Consider the following 23,731-nt stretch of genomic DNA (forward strand, 5'->3'; position numbering starts at 1 on the left):
AATTCAAATTGTCCTTTATTTTATTTGCATTTTACGCATTGGATGAATTATTACATATTATAATAAGGTTTACCACCTTATTGTATCCCAACAATGGGACTTACATATGGTTTAAGGGAACTCATACACCAATACACCCATCATCAATAATCCAGCACCCAGCATCAATAATCCAGCACCCAGCATCAATAATCCAGCACCCAGCATCAATAATCCAGCACCCAGCATCAATAATCCAGCACCCAGCATCAATAACCCAGCAGTTTTTTAAAGAAAACAACCCAACCCAACGCCTGCAACCCAGGATCAACCAAACAACCCAGCATTTCTTTGAGTGTAGTGGGATGATGTGACTGGTGAAGACACTCTATTTTCTATATTTATCAAGCACTAGATGAATGAGAGACTTGTCCTGGATTCCATAACAGGAGAGCAAGCGTGAGTCTTCCAGAGTCTTGTATGTGTATTTCATCGTCAGGGTATCTGCATAAAGAGGTGAGAGTTCAGCGTACGGTTGTCGTTAATAAGGTGGTACACACATTACTATAAATGTTATTATGAACTGTTTATCACAGTGTTGGGAGTTCCCTTGTTTCCCTAGTGATAAACCATCAAATTCCATAAATATCATTATGTACATTGCCTAGTATGTTTGTTCTAATTCTGTATTGTAGAGTTCAACCTGCCTACCTATGTCCCAGCCTGGTAGTCTCTGGGAAATTTTCTGTTTCAGCTGCAGCACTGTGGTGTTGTTCATCTCCTCCTCTGAATGGCCCACGTCGATTTCCATTATCTCCCCTCTCAGTCCGTTCACTCTAACGTGGAACGTTGCTGAATGTGATCAAAACAAACGTTATTAATTCACGAATCAAGGTTTAGACTAAATTACATTCAAGGGCATTTATGTATAATTTGCAAGTCAAGGTCACAAACATATTGAATTCGTGTAAAAAAAATTCTTTGAGACTTATCATCAGCAGTCTCTGAGGCCCTGCCTGACTACAATAGTGAAGCATTCCAGATTTGACAACGCCTGGATAGGTTTTTAACATATCAGCTAACCACATCCTCTGATATATCCATCTGATGCCCGACTACACAGTCGATGATGTGGTATGCAACCATTAGTTGATGCAATACAACGTCTGCAATGTAGTCGGACAGGAACTCTGTGTTTGCTTTGACAGAGATTCATTGCTTGAAAGGGGCAATCTTGTTAGACACAGAAAATCAATGACAAAAGACAGAAGTAGTGCTGAGATGTTTTTATGAACATAACATTAGGTCAGGATCGAAATATTTTCTGTTATACCACAACGCTGAGTAGCTAACCCGCCATGTTAAGTCTATGGGAATGCTAACAGGCTTATGTTGACTTTGTAATGTTTATACTACTTGAAAATGCACGTTATTTGTCGCCTTTCATTTTTTCATACATTGATATCTTGATATTGCCCAGTGTATTGTACTCTGCATTCTACAGTTCCACCTGCCTACCTGAACTCCTCAGGTATTTCGCTGTTGTTTTTATATTGCTAAGCAATTCTACGTTTCATTTCTAATTGTAGCTTTAATATAGTCTATCATCATTGATTTCTTGACATTGCCTAGTAAGTATGTGTGTTCAATTCTGCGTATAGTTCTACCTGCTTACCTGACTTCCTTGATGGTCTCTCTGGTACTCGCTCGACAACATTCTGTTTCAGCTGCAGCACTCCGGTATTGTTCGTCTCCTCTGTATGGCCCATGCTGATTGCCATTCGCTCCTGTCTTGGTCCTTCCACTATAAAAATATAAAAATATAAATGCAGGAGCAGACTTAGCAACTTGGGTGCTCGTTTTAAAATGCTGTTTACGTGCCCCCCCTGGCCGCTACCCCCCAAAAGAAACATTTTCTTACAGACATTACCTGCTACGATTATTATTATTATCCCACAATTAAATGTCTTTCATTAAAAAAATATATATTTCAGGAAATAATTATATATATACTGTATATATATGCATGCATACATACAGGCAGGCCATACAAAGCTGTTTCTACACACTTACAATTCTACTGACAATTATAATTTGACACTCACCTACTTCTCATTTATTCATTTGAAATATTTGTAATGAACTGTGACTCTAACTTAGCCCTGGATGCATCTTCTGGTTGAACTTTGCCATTTTAATTTCTGTTTTACGTGTGTAACAGAGAAGTTAGACTCAGAAGGAATATCTCTCACCAAGGATTGTGTTTCCTGATGCACTCCTCCCAGCACAAGTTTTTCCCAGCGGCAATATCCTCATTCTATCTGTTTTAATAGACAAAACACACCATATTTGAGAAAGTAATGCACTTCAAATAACTGCCTTACTCATACAGTGACTACTCCATGTTGTCTGAGACCAAACAGTTTAATACATTGTAATAGTGATGTTTTTCCCGGTGATTCAATGTTTACAGTATATGTGCAGTTCTATTTTTATAGATCTTGATACAGTACATTAGGTTCTGTTCCCTCTATCCAGGGCCGGGCCTAGCCTTTTGGGGGCCCTACGTGAGGCAAAACATTTTTGGCAGGGGAGATAAATGTGCAGTTTTAAAAAAATGTCCTGCAATTCTACACATTTTGCCATGGGGTGGGGAGAAAAATGTGCAGTTTTAAAGCTATTTTCGTGCAATTCCACATGACTTGCGCCGTGGTCATATGAAATCATCTGACTGTGAGTGACTAACAATATCATTGGGTGCCCCGGAAATCAGGGCCCCTAGGTGCATGCCCGGTGTGCCCAGTCGGTATTTCAGCCATGATTACTACAAAGTTTAGACTACCTGAACACTAAATGATTTTACAATTTTAACATCAGAGTACCTGTCACATTTGACGAGTCAGTCAAGCCATATTGTATTGACCTGGTTATCAATATGAGTCATAGGCTACACCTGGCGACACATACCTCGTTAGAGTGATTCAATCATCGGGCTGAATTGTCAGGTTTGCACATGTTGCATTGTTGTGTTAAGTGAAATGCTTCAATACTAAATAGGAATACGAAAAGTATAAATATATCTATATTTTCATATCAGTGCGCATGATTCATGCCAATTCATTTCATGCAATTCTATTCATTTTGCCATGGGGCAGAGAGAAACATTTTCAGTTTTACAGCTAATTTCCTGCAATTCTACACATTTTGCCATAGGGTGGAGGCAAATGTTTGCAGTTTTTAATATGATAACAGATGATCAATGGGCTCCACCTCAGTCAGTAATTCAACCATGCTTATACAAGTTTAGATAGTCTAGCGGCCAGCTAACTTACCAATCTAAAAACAATGTTGCTTATATATATATAAGTTTGGACACACCTACTCATTCAAGTGTTTTTCTTTATTTTTAATAGTGAAGATATCAAAACTATGAAATAACACATATGGAATCATGTAGTAACCAAAAAAGTGTTCAACAAATCAAAATATATTTTATGTTTGAGATTCTTCAAAGTAGCCACCCTTTGCCTTGATGACAGCTGTGAACACTCTTGGCATTCTCTCAGTCAGCTTCATGAGGTAGTCACCTGGAATGCATTTCAATTAATAGGTGTGCCTTGGTAAAAGTTAATTTGTGGAATTTCTTTCCTTCTTAATGTGTTTGAGCCAATCAGTTGTGTTGTGACAAGGTAGGGGTGGTATACAGAAGATAGCCCTATTTGGTTAACGACCAAGTCCATATTATGGCAAGAACAGCTAAAATAAGCAAAGATAAATGACAGTCCATCATTACTTTAAGACATAAAGGTCAGTCAATCCGGAAAATGTCAAGAACTTTGAAAGTTTCATCAAGTGCAGTCGCAAAAACCATCAAGCGCTATGATGAAACTGGTTCTCATGAGGACCGCCACAGGAATGACAAGAGTGTGCAAAGCTGTCATCAAGGCAAATATAAAATATATTTTGATTTGATTAACACTTTTTTGGTTACTACATGATTCTATGTGTGTTATTTCATAGATTTGATGTCTTCACTATTATTCTACAATGTAAAAAAATTGTAAAATAAAGATAAACCCTGAAATGAGTAGGTGTGTCCAAACTTTTGACTGGTCCAGTGTGTGTGTGTGTATATATATATATTTGTCAAATTGGTCCACGGTCCCATGGGCTACCAGTTGCCCATCCCTGATCTACATGGATCATAAAGGAGCTATTGTGTAACGGAGACATAGACGGAAGAGGAAGCGAGACATCCCACTCGTTATTTTATATAAAGTGAATGAACTAAGCAGACCAGACCCAGCTGCTAATGCATTGGTGTCAATGGGAGAGCCAGCCCCATTCTTCACTGGAGTGGGACATATTCATTTATCCACCATCTTTGACGGAGATAACAATGTGCAGTAAACTCACTCCACAGCTAGCTTAAAATGTCATCAATGGTGCTATCGAATTGGCTCCTTTTGTATAGCTCAACTGGTTCGTACATTGTCAAGCAGACCTGAGATAACTATAGTTTTAAATATGCTTTGTGGAAAGTAACTATTTGGGGAAAGTAACAAATAATTACTTTGGAGGTGACCCAGAAATTACTAATTTTAAAACTATTTGAATACAGATCTTAGAAAGTGACTACCTTTTCAAGTATTTGAATTCCAATCCATCTGGCAGTGGATCATATTAGATCTACACAATACATGTATGTTTGAACATTCTGTACATTTCCATTCTCCTAAACAGGACCCAGGTTTCTAAAGTCCTATGCAACAACAACGTTGCTATTGTAGTAATCACAAAGTAATGTTTTAAAGATTAATATCTTAAAGCCCTCCAAACCATGTGCTAATGATCATATATTTAGACTAATTCAACTAATTGTTGTAGTTTTTTGTTCTTCATCAAATACAGCATTTGGCAGCCACCAAATAAATTACTTTTGTTTTCAAATCACTTAAATACCTTAATATTATTTGTTTTTTTCTGAGAGGTATTCAATATACTTTCAAATATTATTTGATTTTCTGAGACCTGTATTTGATTATCAAAGGAAATAATTGCCTTTAGTTGATTCTCTATATTCGACAACTTTGAGTATTTGAAAGGTTGGTATTTTCAAATAAACTACAAAATGCAACTGTTTTCTAACCAGGTCTGGTGTGCATACTGTATGCAGAGAGATAACGGTACCTTATGGCTTAGTGGTAGCTGACAGAGCCGATACAGCTTGTGATACTTACGGATTTCCTGAGCGACCCAAGAATAGTCCTTCACCAGGATGCTGTAGAGTGCCTCCTTCTGGGGTTGAGTGGACATGGCTTCGTATAGCGCCCTCATTTTGTCCTGGCTGGTTCTGGCAGCCAGGATGTTAGAATTAACCTCTGGATGGATCAGTCCCTGTGAGAGCATGACATCTGCAATGGGCTCTACCGGACTGACCCTCTGAATAAGATCTGCCCTGTGATCATCTATAAACTGGGCTCCTGGTAAATATCAGAGGTTGTGTCAATATTGAAGAATGCTAATAAAAAAACGTAATATGTACTTATGTGTGTGTATATATACACACATATCTACAGAAGTGGTTCAAATTGGCATTTGGAATAAAATTCTAATTTGTATCCTATTTTTCCCAACACTTTTAGCACATCTTACAACATACAGGTAGGTAACTTCCAAAATAAACGAAGCACTTGAGTAAATGAGGAATACAAAGTATATTGAAAGCAGGTGCTTCCACAAAGGTGTAGTTCCTGAGTTTTAAGCAATTAACATCCCATCATGTTTAGGGTCATGTATAAAAATGCCCAGTTGCCCATTATTTTGATTACCATGACTTTGAAAGAGAGATCTCAAAGGAGCATACAATAGGTGGTTTAAATTGTGTGTGTGTGTGTGTGTGTGTGTGTGTGTGTGTGTGTGTGTGTGTGTGTGTGTGTGTGTGTTCAGTCACCAGATCTCAACCTAATTGAACACTTATGGGAGATTTTGGATTGGCCCCTGAGACAGTGTTTTCCACCACCATCAACACAACACCAAATTATGGAATTTCTCGTGGAAACATGGTGTTGCATCCAATGTTCCCTATTATTGTTTAGGGCACTGAGCAAATTTTAGGTCTTGTGAGCGGAAATGTCAAAGTTTCCGGCGCGTTTACAGTGAACACTGAGGCTGTACCCTTAATGTTTTAGCCAATAAGCTATTGTGGCTATTTGAGCGTAATGTAGGCCTACCAACAAAACCAATGTGGCAAATCCCATAACATTGGAAATAGCTTTGAATTACTTTGATATTAGCCTACAGTAGCCTATATGGGGTGTTCAATGTAGGCCTACATCGCATGAGACTTTTAAAAAATGAGCTTGACATTAACTAATGATATTTTACTTGGTCTGTAACACCATCGGCCAAATAGGCAGTGGCGACCCGTCATTCAGGGCAGGTGGGGCAGAACGCAACCTGTTTTGTTATTTTGCATGTTATTTTGGCATTAATATGTGTTCACATATCAGTTTGCAAACAATATAAAAATATATATATATCATTGAGTTAATAAAGACGCATACAAACAAGGCAGAGTTCCTCTATCCATTGTCTGTGTTCTTTTTCCCATCTTAATTTTTTATTTTTATTGACCAGTCTGAGATATGGCTTTTTCTTTGCAACTCTGCCTAGAACGCCAGCATCCCGGAGTCGCCTCTTCACTGTTGACGTTGAGACTGGTGTTTTGCGGGTACTATTTAATGAAGCTGCCAGTTGAGGACTTGTGAGGCATCTGTTTCTCAAACTAGACACTCTAATGTACTTGTCCTCTTGCTCAGTTGTGCACCGGGGCCTCCCACTCCTCTTTCTATTCTGGTTAGAACCAATTTGCGCTGTTCTGTGAAGAGAGTAGTACACAGCGTTGTACGAGATCTTCAGTTTCTTGGCAATGGCCATCATTTCTCAGAACAAGAAGAGACTGACGAGTTTCAGAAGAAAGGTCTTTGTTTCTGGCCATTTTGAGCCTGTAATCGAACCCACAAATGCTGATGATCCAGATACTCAACTAGTCAAAAGAAGGCCAGTTTTATTGCTTCTTTAATCAAAACAACAGTTTTCAGCTGTGTTAACATAATTGCAGAAGGGTTTTCTAATGATCAATTAGCCTTTTAAAATGATAAACTTGTATTAGCTAACACAACGTGCCATTGGAGTGATGGTTGCTGATAATGGGCCTCTGTACGCCTATGTAGATATTCAATTAAAAACCAACCGTTTCCATCTACAATAGTCATTTACAACATTAACAATGTCTACACTGTATTTCTGATCAATTTGATGTTATTTTAATGGACAAAAAATGTGCTTTTCTTACAAAAATAAGGACATTTCTAAGTGACCCCAAACTTTTGAACGGTAGTGTATGTTGTGTAGTAAGACGTCAGTAGCCCATGTACCTCCCCCTAATAATTTGGTCTATTTAACCTGTTTGGGATAGGGGGCAGTATTTTCCCGGCCGGATAAAAAACGTACCCGATTTAATCTGGTTACTACTCCTGCCCAGAAACTAGAATATGCATATAATTAGTAGATTTGGATAGAAACACTCTAAAGTTTCTAAAACTGTTTGAATGGTGTCTGTGAGTATAACAGAACTCATATGGCAGGCCAAAACCTGAGAAGATTCCATACAGGAAGTGCCCTGTCTGACAATTTATTGTCTTTCTGTAGCATCTCTATCAAAAATACAGCATCTGTGCTGTAACGTGACATTTTCTAAGGCTTCCATTGGCTCTCAGAAGGCGCCAGAAAGTGGAATGACATGTCTCCTGTCTCTGGGCTAAGAACAGCAGGAGTATTTGTTAGTGGTCAGGCTGGGAACAGTGACACTGGAGATGCGCGTCCACGAGACTTCTCAATTTTTTTCTTTCAGCCTTTGAATGAATACGTCACCCGGTTGGAATATTAGCACTATTTTACGAGAAAAATTGCATAAAAATTGATTTTAAACAGCGTTTGACATGCTTCGAAGTACGGTAATGGAATATTTGGAGAAAAAAATTGTCACGAAATGCGCATCACCCTTCGGATAGTGACCTCAACACACGAACAAAACGGAGCTATTTCAATATAACTATGGATTATTTGGAACCAAAACAACATTTGTTGTTGAAGTAGAAGTCCTGGGAGTGCATTCTGACGAAGAACAGCAAAGGTAATCCAATTTTTCTTATAGTAAATCTGAGTTTGGTGAGGGCCAAACTTGGTGGGTGTCAAATTAGCTAGCCGTGATGGCCGGGCTATGTACTCAGAATATTGCAAAATGTGCTTTCGCCGAAAAGCTATTTTAAAATCTGACACCGCGATTGCATAAAGGAGTTCTGTATCTATAATTCTTAAAACAATTGTTATGTTTTTTGGGAACGTTAATCATGAGTAATTTAGTAAATTCACCGGAAGTTTGCGGTGGGTATGCTAGTTCTGAACATCACATGCTAATGTAAAAAGCTGTTTTTTGATATAAATATGAACTTGATTGAACAAAACATGCATGTATTGTATAACATAATGTCCTAGGAGTGTCATCTGATGAAGATCATCAAAGGTTAGTGCTGCATTTAGCTGTGTTTTTGGTTTTTGTGACATATATGCTTGCTTTGAAAATGGCTGTGTGATTATTTTTGGCAGGGTACTCTCCTGACATAATCTAATGTTTTGCTTTCGCTGTAAAGCCTTTTTGAAATTGGACAATGTGGTTAGATTAACGAGAGTCTTGTCTTTAAAATGGTGTAAAATAGTTGATTGTTTGAGAAAATTGAATTGTGGTATTTTAGTTGGTTTTGTATTTCGCGCCGTGCGATGCCATTGGCTGTTGGCTAGTTTTAGAGAAATGTAATCATTGAATATTGTAAGAGCTTTCATTTTCTGCTTATATGCCTCCTTTATTTATCCTACGGTTCTGACTTGGTGTACAGGGAGAACACTGTAAGAATGGTCCATGTTCTGAATTATGTCGCTGTACATTTCAAAAGTGCTGAATAAATAGTTATATTGACTACGTCCATCCTAGCTCGCTCATTAATGTCTTAATCAAAATTACGGATTGTCTCTTATCCGCTTGTCGTCCCCTTATGCCATAGTTTGTACATCTCAATTGTCATTAGAAACCACATTTGTTTAAGCAAGTCAGCCATATCAGCTGTGTCTTTTCAAAGGCAGTAAATGAAGCTGAATGAACTGTTTCGCTGCCAGACAAGGCTCTGCTGATAACCACGTGTAGCAGTGGTAAGATGTTTGGCCTGCTTTGGGACAACTTTATGTAGGCCCTAACAGTCTGTGGGTACCGTTTGCCACCGTTATAGTGCAATTAATTACCAATTTCATGGTATCCATTTGATAGTTACAGTCTTGTTTTATCGCTGCAACTCCTGTACGGACTCGGGAAAGGCGAACGTCGAGAGCCGTGTGTCCTCCGAAACACAACCCAAACAAGCCGCACTGCTTCTTGACACAATGCCTGCTTAACCTGGAAGGCAGCCGCACCAATGTGTCAGAGGAAACACTGTACACCTGGTGACTGTATCAGCGTGCATGCGCCCGGCCCACTACAGGAGTCGCTAGAGCGGGATGGAACAAGGACATCCCTGCCAGCCAAACCCTCCTCTAACCTGGATAACGCTTGGCCAATTGTGCCCTGCCCCTTGGGTCTCCCGGTCGTGGCTGGCTGCGACAGAGCCTGGACTCAAACCAGGATCTCTAGTGGCACAGCTAGCAAATGCGATGCAGTGACTTAGACCACTCCGCCACTCAGGAGGCCTCAATTCATGTATTGTTTAGTGTTGTGTTGTGTTGTGGCTTTGCTGACATGCATCCCACTTTTTCTTTTTTTGCCCCACCAAGATTTACATGCTAAAATCGCCCCTCCAAATAGGTGACTATAAATAGCATTGTATTGTGTTTTATGATGAAGAAACCACTTTTCAAAATACAATTAATTATTATTACCATACAGAGAATTAGACAATGTAGGCTACCCCTCTGCCTATTGGCTTATTTGCATATTCAAGCCTGTCTCAAAATACAACACTGCCCCTTCAATTAAGATATACGCTTTTGACCTGCCTGGCTTTTCAAAAACAGCTTGAAATGTAGCCTACGTGTTTTGTGCTCTTGTAGGAAGCAATAACTCCTCCTTGCTGACCTATATTTATCAACACTTTATCAACTGATCTGAAAAGTGCATTCATTCGCGGGTGATTGAACGACCGCTCGTGGACTACCCCCGCCAATAGAATTCTACTCCGTTGCGCTCTGGCTTTGCCTACAACAAAATCAAAGACTCAATCTTGCAAAGTTAGATTTCTTTTGGTTTGTTGCATTGAAAAGGGGCTGATATAATGTTGATTCGATCACAGGAAAAAACGTTGATCTAAATAGAGCAAACTAATGGGGCGAACTCAGTGAAGTTCAATCTCTTGCGTCTCTGCGCGGCATGACATTTCTTCTGCGCCGGCAGTCCTGGGGTGAGCTGCACGGCCGCGCACGTGCGCAGTTTATAGGGAACATAGGTCGCATCCCTCCAATTGAGTTCGACACTTGCATAATCTATGCCAAGGCGTATTAAAGCTGTTCTTGCCGCTCCTGGTGGCCCAACGCCCTATTAAAACACTTTGTTCAAGTTTCCATTATTTTGGCAGTTACCTGTATATTTAATTTACTGTATATTCAAGCTACAATCAAATCAATACTGGCAAATCTGCATACAAAATTCCATTACCTATTAAGCAATTCCTATTTTACTTGAAATCATAAACTAAGGTTGAGCAAGAGAGGCTTAGATACATTTGACTAATATCATCGTGTCTAGTGACGAACTTGAGCGTGGTGTCTTTGGGGTCATAGCGCTTCTCACCCTCCTGCTGCTGGGTTGTCATCGTGCTGCTCTCTGTCTCCACTGTTTCTCAGTCGTTGCCTCATACACACAGGGCGGACTGTGAGAAATGAATAAGAGAAGCCGATTTGACCCTCAACTATCCCTTGTAAGTGTTTTTCCAACATAACTAGATTTCACTTTCTTTTTCACCTGCCATTTACAAGAAGTCACATGGTATGAAGAAAATGCATGCTGTTGATGCCCAAGTATTTTACTCCTAGCTAGTGTTTGAAAAGTGTATTGTTATACTTTGTGCTGCTGAACTGATTCCTAGAAGCTAGCACCTTTCCATGTTGTCAAATTTCATGACTGTCCAACATTTGTATTATCTTGATCTCTGAGCATAACCGATCACAGTCACTGCAGATTAACTTCTATCAACTGACATTCTCTGACTCAGGGCCCGTTTTAGCCTTTTGGGGGCCCTAAGCAAGCAAAACATTTTAGTGCGCCAAAACATTTTAGTGACCCCCCTCTTTATGGCAGAGATTAAATGTATGTTTTAAAGTGAATTTCCTGCAACTCTACACACTTTGTCATGGGGCAGATAATTGTCTGTACAATTCTATTACAAATTTCATGAAATTATTTTAAAAAATTGCCATGGGCAAGACACTGTTTTTTCTCAGCTTTACAGCTAATTCCCTGCAATTCTACCCATTTTGTCATGGGGAGAGACATTTTTTTCAGTTTTAAAGCAAATTTCCTGCAATTCTACACATGTGCCATGACTTATGCCATGTTAATGATATCTGACGGAGAGTGACTAACAAAGTCAATGGGGGCCCCTGGGCTTTTGCCCTGCGTGCCTGGTCAGTATTTGTCCATTATTACAAGTTTAGATAGGTGGCTAGACTAACTTACCAATCAAAAATTGCTAGCTGGTTAATTGAGTGAGAAATTTGCTGAAGCACAACCAAATTTTGAACTTTTACATTGTGTATTCTAACTGTCAACAGTTAGTTGAGACCCGGATTGAGTACCCCACCCACGTTGCCTGAAAATAAATATATACACTACCGTTCTTGTCCTTGTTTTTGAAAGAAAAGCACTTTTTTGTCCATTAAAATAACATAAAATTGATCAGAAATACAGTGTAGACATTGTTAATGTTGTAAATGACTATTGTAGCTGGAAACGGCTGATTTCTTTAATGGAATAGCTACATGGGCGCACAGAGGCCCATTATCAGCAACCATCACTTGTGTTCCAATGGCACGTTGTGTTAGCTAATCTAAGTTTGTCATTTTAAAAGGATAATTCATTGTTATTACAAGTTAACATAGTGTTAAATCTAAATCCATGTTGAACAACAAATCCAGGGGACAATTAGAATACCTCAGCATCGCATTGCATTGCTTTAGTGTACTTTTTTCATTTGTACAGTTCAACACTTAATGAATAGTCGATTTCCCCCTCTGATAAATAATGTACAAACACCACCTACTTGATTAAGTAACCATTTATACCAGTGAACAAGACTGTGCCATAATGGACACCCAGTTTCCATCAGCAGTTATTTGACTCACTTTGGGTCGAGTGCAACTGCAGAACACTGGGGGCCTCAGGGGCAGCATGAACCCTGACTCTGGAGGAGCGGTACCTCCAGTAGGCCACCATCAGGGCAGCCAGGAGACAGACAGAAGCACTGACCCCCAGGACTGGAGCCAACGTGGAGTCTGTACTGACCCCTGGTTCTGCACAAGTAGGGGCAGGGTCAAAGGTCAGGCTCGGGTCAGGGATTGTGTTCTGATGTAACAGGGGATCGCTGAGGGAGAGAAGACAAGAAAATAAACACTTTATTTATACTGATAAATAAATGACATATTGCTCTCTGAGAAAGTGAAAGACCACTTAAAACTTGATAAAATAACAAAATGACCCGTTCATATTGTGCCATACCAAAGATACTGAAATACTTCCTACTCAGCCATACTCACTTCTCAGTAGTCACTGTGCCTTTAGTAGAGGCAGCTGGAGAGTGGGGGTCCTGGTTGTCAATGGAGAGACCAATGTCAGGGTAATAACACAACCTCTTGTCAGGACATGCAACTAACCCCTTGTATCCTGTCACCTGGATGAATGAATGAATGAATGTGAAATAATGTCATATCATGGTAGAATCTAATGGCCAAAATGGCAAAATCGGTGAATGCTCAAAAGTTACCTCAATGGTGCTTCCTACTGGGCAGTCCAACCAGTCAGAGCCCGACACCTGTATCTGATACCGGTTCAGCCCAGTACACCTGTGTCTATAACAACGCCCCACCGCGGAGTCACTGACAGACAGGGAGACGTTCTGACAGAAAGAGGAGATGGAGAGAAAATAAAATAAAATGGGTAGGTGTCACTTTCATCCACTTTTTCACAAATATATGTGGTGTGAGTCCACATAAAATACACACACACTGACCTCTCTGCTCAGGTTAGAGAAGAAGCATCGGCTGTCCATGCGGTACAACTCTCCACTCCACTCTGTTTCAGTCTCTCTCTCGTTCTCCTCTTTCCAGCACTCACTCTTAAGAAAACACAGAGAGAGAGAGGAGTAAAGGAAGAGGAGGGAGAGGTTTAAACAGAGCGAGAAGGTGAAGCTTGAGGAAGAGTGTTTGAAACACTGTTTTGTCATGGAGAACAGAGTTCAGGGAAACGGTCAAACTGAAGTGAATAAGAGCAGAAGACCCACCATTAGAGGTTTGTAAATGCGGCACCCGTCCAGGTGAGGGTCAGTCTGGCACTCCCCCTTGTGGCGGTGAAGATAATGACACCCTAAACCACTAATGGTAGAACACAAGTCAAACAGAGAATGAGGTAGAGGAATTGGACAGCTTTAGACAACGTTGGAGAATGGGATTTATTTTTCATTGTATGGTTAAGTTTGGGATATTCAAATAAAATAATAACACTACCTGCCCGTGCAGAAAAATGAGGAGGAGTTGTCATGGCAGGTGGACAGTAATCCAAACATTGCTCCCTCACCTACGAAAGATATACAAACAATAAATCACTATGGCCATTAATCAGGTACACACAGAATCACTCATACCACACGATATCCCTCTCTTACACTCTTTATCAATGACAGATATTCTTTCTAACCCCCTTATCTGTTTGGTTCAGTTATATCCGTCTCAATGGACAGGCCGTCCCTCACCCTTTCCCCACACCAGGCTCTGTGCTCGGCTGTGGTTGACAGAGTACCAGCCCGTGTCCTGTAGGGCGGCCAGGGTGACCGGGTCGACACGCACCACAGCTGGATCCCCCAGGGCTGCAGCCATGATGGATCCCTGTAGCACCCTGGACTCCCAGTGAGAGGACAGACCACTAGAACCTACATCCTGGGAGATGGGGAGAGGAGTGGAGAAAGAGAGAGAGAGAGAGAGAGGGAGGGGCAGAGTGTGTGTTAAAGAGCAGGGGAGAGAAAGAGAGAGATTGAGAGAGATAAGTGTGAGAAAGGAGTTATGGGTAACGAGGTAGAGAGAGAAAGGTAAAGCACAATATAAGACCACACAAACATATTGGGAACGGCTCTGATATGAATAAAGTGTGAGAGTCCGGTATTCCATGAGTGTTACTACAGCGCCTATATTTCTGCACTACTATATAACGTGTGTTAATGGCTCATGGCCCGGTCCGTACCAGGTTCTCCAGTGGTCCTCCCAGCTCAGGGTCAGTGGATAACAGGTGGTCCTGCAGGGCTCTGATCACTGATTGGGTGTAGATCCTGACCTGACCCGTCTCATCTGTGTTAGTCACCTGACCCCGGGGGGAGCAGCCCATCCCAGCTACACAACACAATAAGACAACACAGAATCACATAACCACACAACACAACCGAGTATAACTCAACCACACAACAACCACACAACACAACCGAGTATAACTCAACCACACAACAACCACACAACAACCACACAACACAACCGAGTATAACTCAACCACACAACAACCACACAACACAACCGAGTATAACTCAACCACACAACAACCACACAACAACCACACAACACAACCGAGTATAACTCAACCACACAACAACCACACAACACAACCGAGTGTAACTCAACCACACAACACAACCGAATATAACTCAACCACACAACAGCAAACCCACAGCTAAACAAAACAGATATCTTTACAACAGAGAGAGAAAAATCGAACAGGTTTAGCCATGACCAAAAGATTGGACAAAACACACCATAAAGTAGCACAATAAAATATAGCCTTATAATACAAATGATAACAGAAGCAAGGCTACTGACGTTGTGAGTAGGAGCAGTCTCTCCAGGTGCTGAAGAGTTCTTTGGAGAAACCCAATGCATGGAACAACTCATGGATCACTGTCTGGAGAGAAGAAGGAAAAGAGATGCTAATAATTTCACTCACACTCACACACACACACACACACACACACACACACACACACACACACTATTATTTTACCTGCACAGTGCCTTGGTGGCTGTACCCCTCCCCGGTCAGTCTGTCCCTACAGATGACCACCACTCCAGCCAGAGGTCGACCCTGGGAGTCAGTCTGGCAGTGCACTGCATAGGCCAACACACTGGGCTGGGATACATGAATAGTGAAGAGGAAAGAGTGATACATTGACAGTCAACATATTTTATGACCTGAGTTCATTACTGATCGCATTGCTTTTCATTGGTGAGGGTATGCTGGTGAGGATATCTGCTGATCTTAGATCTGTACCTAAGGACAACCAGAGCTATATTGACAGTCACAAACTAAGTTGATTTACAGTGAACATAACATTGTCTCCGCTGTGACCCCTCACCTCCGCTCGACACTTGTCGGTGCTCTGTGCGTGGAGGTAAAGTAGGAAGTCAGTGTCAGGAAGTCCCGTCCCCTCAGGCCTTATCACAGTCGTGGTTGGTGCATCAGGCTCTGAGTACACGGAACAACCACTCAGGTGATCATCTGGGATCTGCCAATCAATGGTGGTGCATCCTCACTGGCAGGTCATGATTTCCATCAAAGGACTAATAACAATACAGCATCTCCCTGTCTGTGTGATATGAGAGAGGGTTCAGATGCTGCTACTCACAATGACATCCAGACAGGTCTCCGTCCTGTAGTTCTCATTGGCTCGGCCACACCTGCGGAAATGGAAATCTTTGATTGGTTGAAATGATTCACCGACCAATAACAGTAGAAAATCCGAATATACTGTATCAGAAAGTCTCAGACAAGAGAAACATACTGTATAAACAGAGATAGTATTTTACTATGTAAAGAAATGGACAAATACACACATATAGCTAGGTATACAGTTGTAGCACACAGACTTGTTATAGTTGGCAGCGCTGGCGTTCCGCCATATGAACTTGCAGTACTTGTTGATGTCTCTGTTGAGCAGCAGATGACCAGGGACTCTGTTTACTGTCGGGACAGCAGGTATTAAATGATCAGTGAAACACTTAGCTATCCCCACATGATTACAACATTACATTGTTATTACACACAAACGTGACACCAAAGTCACAAACATGCAGTCAAAAACACACACAATAATGTTCCTTCTGACAAACATCCACACACAATAATGTTCCTACTGAGAAACATCCACACACAGTAGATACACTGAACAAAAATATAAACGCAACGTGTAAAGTGTTGGTCCCATGTTTCATGAGCTGAAATAAAATATCCCATATTTCCGTACAGACAAAAAGCTTATTTCTCTCAAATTTTGTGCACAACTTTGTTTACATCCTTGTTAGTGAGCATTTCTCCTTTGCCAAGATAATCCATCCACCTGACAGGTGTGGCGTATCAAGAAGCTGATTAAACAGCATGATCATTACGCAGGTGCAACTTGTACTGGGGACAATAAAAGGCCACTCTAAAATGTGCTGTTTTGTCACACAACCCAATGCCATAGATGTCTCAATGTCTCAAGTTTTGAGGGAGCATGCAATTGTCATGCTGACTGCAAGAATGTCCACCAGAGCTGTTGAATGTTCATTGCTCTACCATAAGCCACCTCCATTGTCGTTTTAGAGAATATGGCAGTACGTCCAACCGGCCTCACAATCGCAGACCACGTATATGGCATCGTGTGGGCAAGTGGTTTGCTGATGTCAACGTTGTGAACAGAATGCCCCATGGTGGCAGTTGGGTTATGGGGCAGGCATGAGCTAAGGACAATGAACACAATTGCATTTTCTCTATGGTAATTTCAATGCACAGAGATACCGTGAAGAAATCCTGAGGCCCATTGTCATTCAATTCATCCCCCTATCATTACCTCATGTTTCAGCATGATAATGCACGCCCCATGTCGCAAGGATCTGTACACAATTCCTGGAAACTTACAATGTCCCAGTTCTTCCATGGCCTGCATACTGACCAGACGTCACCCATTGAGCATATTTGGGATCAACGTGTTCCAGTTCCCGCCAATATCCAGCAACTTCGCAAAGCCATTGAAGACGAGTCGGACAACAATCCACAGGCCACAATCAACAGCCTGATCAATCAATCAAATGTATTTACAAAGCCCTTCTTACATCAGCCGATGTCACAAAGTGCTATACAGAAACCCAGCCTAAAACCCCAAACAGCAAGCAATGCAGATGTAGAAGCACAGTGGCTAGGAAAAACCCCCTAGAAAGGCCAGAACCTAGGAAGAAACCTAGAGAGGATCCAGGCTCTGAGGGGTGGCCAGTCCTTTTCTGGCTGTGCCGGGTGGAGATTATAACAGTACATGGCCAAGATGTTCAAACGTTCATAGATGACCAGCAGGGTCAGATAATAATAATCACAGTGGTTGTAGAGGGTGCAACAGGTCAGCACCTCAGGAGTAAATGTCAGTTGGCTTTTCATAGCCGATCATTTAGAGTTAGAGACAGCAGGTACGGTAGAGAGAGAGTCCAAAACAGCAGGTCTGGGACAGGTAGCACGTCCGGTGAACAGGTCAGGGTTCCATAGTCGCAGACAGAACAGTTGAAACTGGAGCAGCAGCATGACCAGGTGGACTGGGGACAGCAAGGAGTCATCAGGCCAGGTAGTCCTGAGGCATGGTCCTAAGGCTCAGGTCCTCCAAGAGAAAAGAGAGAGAGAGAGAGAGAGAGAGAGAGAGAGAGAGAGAGAGAGAGAGAGAGAGAGAGAGAGAGAGAGAGAGAGGAGAGAGAGAGAGAGAGAGAGAGAGAGAAAGAAAGAAAGAAAGAAAGAAAGAAAGAAAGAAAGAAAGAAAGAAAGAAAGAAAGAATGAAAGAGAATTAGAGGGAGCATACTCAAATTTACACAGGACACCAGATGAGACAGGAGAAATACTCCAGATATAACAGACTGGCCCAAGCCCCCGACACATAAACTATTGCAGCATAAATACTGGAGGCTGAGACAGGAGCGGTCAGGAGGCACTGTGGCCCTGTCCGACGATACCCCCGGACAGGGCCAGACAGGCCCTGTCAACTCTATGTGAAAGAGATGTGTCACGCTGCATGGGGCAAATGGTGGTAACACCAGATACTGAATGGTTTTCTGATCCACGCCCCTACCTTTTTGTTGCTGTTGGTATCTGTGACCAACAGATGCATATCTGTATTCCCAGTCATGTGAAATCCATAGATTAGGGCCTAATTTAATTATTTCAATTGACTGATTTCCTTCTATGATCTATAAATCTTTGAAATTGTTCCATGTTGCGTTTATATTTTTGTTCAGTACAGATCCACTCAAACACACAGAGACAGACTCTCTCCTCTCCTACCTGACAGCAAGTTGGACACGATGCCCACAGCCTCCCTGACTGCTGGCTCCAGTCTCTCGCTTTCCACCTGAAACAGGGCGGGGCTATCCCTCGGAACCCAGGTGTGGATCCTGATTGGCTGTGGATGGTTTGTGGGTGGAGCCAGCTCTCTCACGCGCTTCCTGTGGTGTCTCTGGGATGAAGAAAGTTGAAGCGCAAATGAAGGAATTTGAAAAGAATTAGCTGTGTCCTCTGAAGCAGCAAGCGGAGTCTGTTGCCCAACGTTGCTACTGGCCGTCGTCTTAGGGTGAGGTCCGTCTGGATCAGTGGGTGTGGTGACCACTGTGACCGACTGTTGAACCTCGTCAAAGATACACTTCTCCAGAGCACCAGGGAGCCATATGACCACCACCACCATCCAAACCCACGGCCCGCTGAGGGAGGGGGGTGAAGGCATAATCATAGCCTTTCCACAGGAGCCGCCCCTCCACAGAAGCCTCATCTCGGGGAAGAGATCACAGGGATGGATCTGTTGGACTGACATGACATCAGCAGTAGATCTAACAGCTACTAGCTTCATCCCGCAACTAGCCATTTAAATGACCATTTACAGTGGGGGAAAAAAGTATTTGATCCCCTGCTGATTTTGTACGTTTGCCCACTTACAAAGAAATGATCAGTCTGTAATTTTAATAGTAGGTTTATTTGAACAGTGAGAGACAGAATAACAACAACAAAAATCCAGAAAAACGCATGTCAAAAATGTTATAAAATGATTTGCATTTTAATGAGGGAAATAAGTATTTGACCCCTCTGCAAAACATGACTTAGTACTTGGTGGCAAAACATTTGTTGGCAATCACAGAGGTCAGACGTTTCTTGTAGTTGGCCACCAGGTTTGCACACATCTCAGGAGGAATTTTGTCCCACTCCTCTTTGCAGATCTTCTCCAAGTCATTAAGGTTTCGAGGCTGACATTTGGCAACTCGAACCTTCAGCTCCCTCCACAGATTTTCTATGGGATTAAGGTCTGGAGACTGGCTAGGCCACTCCAGGACCTTAATGTGCTTCTTCTTGAGCCACTCCTTTGTTGCCTTGACCGTGTGTTTTGGGTCATTGTCATGCTGGAATACCCATCCACGACCCATTTTCAATGCCCTGGCTGAGGGAAGGAGGTTCTCACCCAAGATTTGACGGTACATGGCCCCGTCCATCGTCCCTTTGATGCAGTGAAGTTGTCCTGTCCCCTTAGCAGAAAAACACCCCCAAAGCATAATGTTTCCACCTCCATGTTTGACGGTGGAGATGGTGTTCTTGGGGTCATAGGCAGCATTCCTCCTCCTCCAAACACGGTGAGTTGAGTTGATGTCAAAGAGCTCCATTTTGGTCTCATCTTACCACAACACTTTCACCAGTTGTCCTCTGAGTCATTCAGATGTTCATTGGCAAACTTCAGACGGGCATGTATATGTATTCTTGAGCAGGGGGACCTTGCGGGCGCTGCAGGATTTCAGTCCTTCACGGCGTAGTGTGTTACCAATTGTTTTCTAGGTGACTATGGTCCCAGCTGCCTTGAGATCATTGACAAGATCCTCCCGTGTAGTTCTGGGCTGATTCCTCACCGTTCTCATGATCATTGCAACTCCACGAGGTGAGATCTTGCATGGAGCCCCAGGCCGAGGGAGATTGACAGTTCTTTTGTGTTTCTTCCATTTGCGAATAATTGCACCAGGTGTTGTCACCTTCTCACCAAGCTGCTTGGCGATGGTCTTGTAGTCCATTCCAGCCTTGTGTAGGTCTACAATCTTGTCCCTGACATCCTTGGATAGCTCTTTGGTCTTGGCCATGGTGGAGAGTTTGGAATCTGATTGATTGATTGCTTCTGTGGACAGGTGTCTTTTTTACAGATAACAAGCTGCGGTTAGGAGCACTCCCTTTAAGAGTGTGCTACTAATCTCAGCTCGTTACCTGTATAAAAGATACCTGGGAGCCAGAAATCTTTCTGATTGAGAGGGGGTCAAATACTTATTTCCCTCATTAAAATGCAAATCAATTTATAACATTTCTGACATGCGTTTTTCTGGATATTTTTGCTGTTATTCTGTCTCTCACTGTTCAAATAACCCTACCATTAAAATTTTAGACTGATCCTTTCTTTGTCAGTGGGCAAACGTACAAAATCAGCAGGGGGTCGAATACTTTTTTCCCCCCACTGTATATGAAAAAAATTTACTTTGAATGTTACAGATTTCTATTTGTAACAAAAGTACAAGTCTAAATTGTTAATATAAATGGTAATTTAAATGGCTAGTTGCAGGACAAAGCTAACATGCTACCAGATAATCCTAAATTAATTGTTAAAAAGTGTGGGATTAGAGGTGATTTTAGAGGGAAATCCAAATATATCTTAGGAAAACTACTGCATTTCAGCAGTCCACTTGGACACTATTGCGCAATAATGCTGTAGTTGCGTTAGTAACATTTACTGTATTCACTCAAACATGTATAAATGGTGAGCCAATATACAACTGAAGTATCGACTGATGTAGATAATGACACTCGAATTAATCAAGAGTCTGACCTGTTTTTCACTCGAGGAGCCCGTTTCAGACTGCGTAATTAGTCTCCATAACTTTTCTACACAACTTCATGAAAAAGGGTAAGACTAAATCATAGTTTTTCAATTTCCCCTTTGCTATTAGTCAAAAAGTGCTGTATAGTGGACCACTTTAGCCTCTGCTCTAGTCGTCACTATTTTTTAAATCAACATCTAGCCAATTTGAATTCCCCACTGAATCGGTTGTTTCATGAATCGGTTATAATTACCTGGGAACGCAATGTCCAGCCTCACGCCGACGCCATCAAAAATCGAGTGCAGAATTTTCTAAATTAAATGGAATTCCTCAACATACTCGTCAGTATTCTTCTGTAAATTGAAAGGCTTTTCCTCCCGACTCACCTTCACTCTTCTCCTAACGGTGCAAGTTGCAAGCGACCAAACAGCTCTGCACCATTGACACCCAGGTATTTAAATGTACTTTGTCGTCATGGCGCCCTGGAGAGACTGATGTGACATGTCTTTGATACATTCCCAGAAGACAGAGGACAATGGCTTATAGACCACCTCCTTATCTAAAAACTTAGCACTTCTTTACTTTTCCTAACATTGCACTTTCACTTCTTCCACCCACACACCCACACAAAAGAGTTAAGAGTCCAAATAAAAGTGCAAATTGTTTAATCTCTGTGGATTCGTTCATATCTTTGCCTATGTACAGTGAAATAGACCCTATTAATTTTTTTTTTTTTAATCACTCTACAATCTTATTATTAGATTGCAATCATCCAGCCACTCCATGTGTAACTGAATACATTCAGTACAACCAGGTAAACAGAACAATAAGAAAATAAAATTGAAAGTACATTTCTGGAGGACAAAAGCGAAAAAACAAAATAATATGATATACAAAATGGCACACTGAAAAGTCGCTTCATTCGCTATTTGTTCATCGTGTCAAAGTGTGGTAGAGTGGGTTCGATTCACAAAGGGGTGAGACTTCAAGTCAAGGTTGTTGTGCCTGTTGCCCCTGGGGGCCTCGTCGTTCTGCGTGCACTGCACAAGTCTATCCCAACCTCAGGCACTGAGAGAGATTGTCTTGTGAGTCTAGACACAATGTGTACTAGAGAATTACATTATAAACATTCATACATCACATTTAAGTGCATACATTACACACACAAGTTATGCCATATATACACTAACAAGGAGGGTCCCCAAAATTATTGCCAGTTTGCAGAACTGCATGGAATTTATCAATTATAAAAGCAATATAAAACAGTCTGTCTGTGAGAAGGTAGGTGTGCCTTTTTGTGTGTATACACACACACACTACATGACCAAAAGTATGTGGACACCTGATCGTTGAACATCTCATTCCAGAATTATGGACATTAACATGGAGTTGGTCCCCCCCTTTGCTGCTACAACAGCCTCCACTCTTCTGGGACGGCTTTCCACTAGATGTTGCTTCCATTCAGCCACCAGAGCATTAATGAGGTCAGGCACTGATGTTGGACGATTAGGCCTGGCTCTCAGTCTGCGTTCCAATTCATCCCAAAGGTGTACGATGGGGTTGAGGTCAGGACTGTGCAGGCCAGTCAAGTTCTTCCACACCGATCTCAAACAATTTCAGTACGGACCTCCCTTTGTGCACGGAGGCATTGTCATGCTGAAACTGGAAAGGGCCTTCCCCAAACTGTTGCCACAAAGTTGGGAGAACAAAATTGTCTACAATGTCATTGTATGCTGTAGCATTAAGATTTACCTTCACTGGAACTAAGGAGCCAAGCCCGAACCATGAAAAGCTGCCCCAGGCCATTATTCCTCCACCAAACTTTACAGTTCACACTATGCATTGGGGCAGGTAGTGTTCTCCTGGCATCTGCCGTCGGACTACCTGATGGTGAAGCGTGATTCATCACTCCAGAAAACGCGTTTCCACTGCTCCAGAGTCCAATGGTGGCGAGCTTTACATCAGTCCAGCAAACTCGTCTGCTCTGCCATGGAAACCCATTTCATGAAGAACAGTTATTGTGCTGACTGACGTTGCTTCCAGAGGCAGTTTGGAACTCGGTAGTGAGTGTTGCAACCGATTATCAAGCGCTACGCGCTTCAGCACTCGGTATGGCCTACCACTTCGCAGCTGATGCTCCTAAACGTTTCCACTTCACAATAACAGCACTTACAGTTGACCGGGGCAGCTCTAGCAGGGCAGAAATTTGACAAATTGACTTGTTGGAAAGGTGGCATCCTATGACAGTGCCACGTTGAAAGTCACTGAGCTCTTCAGTAAGGCCTTCTACTGGAGACTGCATGGCTGTGTGCTCGATTTTATACACCGGTAAGCAATGGGTGTGGCTGAGTCCACTAATTTGAAGGGGTGTCCACATACTTTTGTATATATACAGCCTATTTGTGACAATATGCATGCAGTAAGTGTGTGTAATCATTCAAATTCATCATATTCAAGAAGCTTCTAAACAAGGCACTTAATATTAGAACATCTTCCATAGCCTTACACTGCCGCCTTATACTCACCCTCATAAATACTAAAACACACATGACG

At 41.9% G+C, this 23,731-nt stretch overlaps 2 protein-coding genes across 3 annotated transcripts; both read right to left on the bottom strand.

Moving 5' to 3' along the window:
- On the bottom strand, positions 1–11,600 carry LOC115198394 (uncharacterized). 2 transcript variants are annotated; one of them, XM_029760298.1, is made up of 6 exons: positions 10,874–11,600; positions 5,220–5,332; positions 2,232–2,300; positions 1,655–1,783; positions 691–831; positions 1–483 (listed from the first exon to the last, which is right to left on the bottom strand). In XM_029760298.1, exons 1-6 carry the CDS (start codon positions 11,017–11,019, stop codon positions 368–370), a joined length of 714 nt encoding a protein of 237 aa, XP_029616158.1. In that variant the 5' UTR covers positions 11,020–11,600; the 3' UTR covers positions 1–367. The 2 variants fall into 2 exon arrangements, with proteins under 2 accessions (XP_029616158.1, XP_029616157.1); XM_029760297.1 differs by having other exon boundaries at positions 5,220–5,462.
- Positions 11,601–11,986: 386 nt separating this feature from the next.
- cirop (ciliated left-right organizer metallopeptidase) lies at positions 11,987–19,241 on the bottom strand. The gene is made up of 14 exons (XM_029759597.1): positions 18,627–19,241; positions 16,198–16,291; positions 15,957–16,008; positions 15,687–15,836; positions 15,335–15,460; positions 15,154–15,235; positions 14,531–14,676; positions 14,046–14,229; positions 13,801–13,870; positions 13,578–13,668; positions 13,308–13,412; positions 13,062–13,193; positions 12,835–12,968; positions 11,987–12,662 (listed from the first exon to the last, which is right to left on the bottom strand). The coding sequence occupies exons 1-14, from the start codon at positions 19,198–19,200 to the stop codon at positions 12,404–12,406; spliced, it is 2,199 nt and encodes a 732-aa protein (XP_029615457.1). The 5' UTR covers positions 19,201–19,241; the 3' UTR covers positions 11,987–12,403.
- Positions 19,242–23,731: the final 4,490 nt, after the last annotated feature.

The sequence above is a fragment of the Salmo trutta genome, chromosome 8 (genome assembly GCF_901001165.1).
Source record: "Salmo trutta chromosome 8, fSalTru1.1, whole genome shotgun sequence".
Lineage (NCBI taxonomy): Eukaryota > Metazoa > Chordata > Actinopteri > Salmoniformes > Salmonidae > Salmo > Salmo trutta.

Coding starts and splice junctions, on each gene's coding strand:
- LOC115198394 (XM_029760297.1), bottom strand. CDS start 10,895: ATGACAACCCAGCAGCAGGAGG. Junction 832..1,654: donor GAGACCATCAAGGAAGTCAG/GTAAGCAGGTAG, acceptor GATCACATTCAG/CAACGTTCCACGTTAGAGTG. Junction 484..690: donor ACTACCAGGCTGGGACATAG/GTAGGCAGGTTG, acceptor CTCTTTATGCAG/ATACCCTGACGATGAAATAC.
- cirop (XM_029759597.1), bottom strand. CDS start 19,200: ATGGCTAGTTGCGGGATGAAGCTAGTAGCTGTTAGATCTACTGCTGAT. Junction 13,669..13,800: donor TCATTTTTCTGCACGGGCAG/GTAGTGTTATTA, acceptor TTCTACCATTAG/TGGTTTAGGGTGTCATTATC. Junction 12,969..13,061: donor CAGTAGGAAGCACCATTGAG/GTAACTTTTGAG, acceptor TCATTCATCCAG/GTGACAGGATACAAGGGGTT.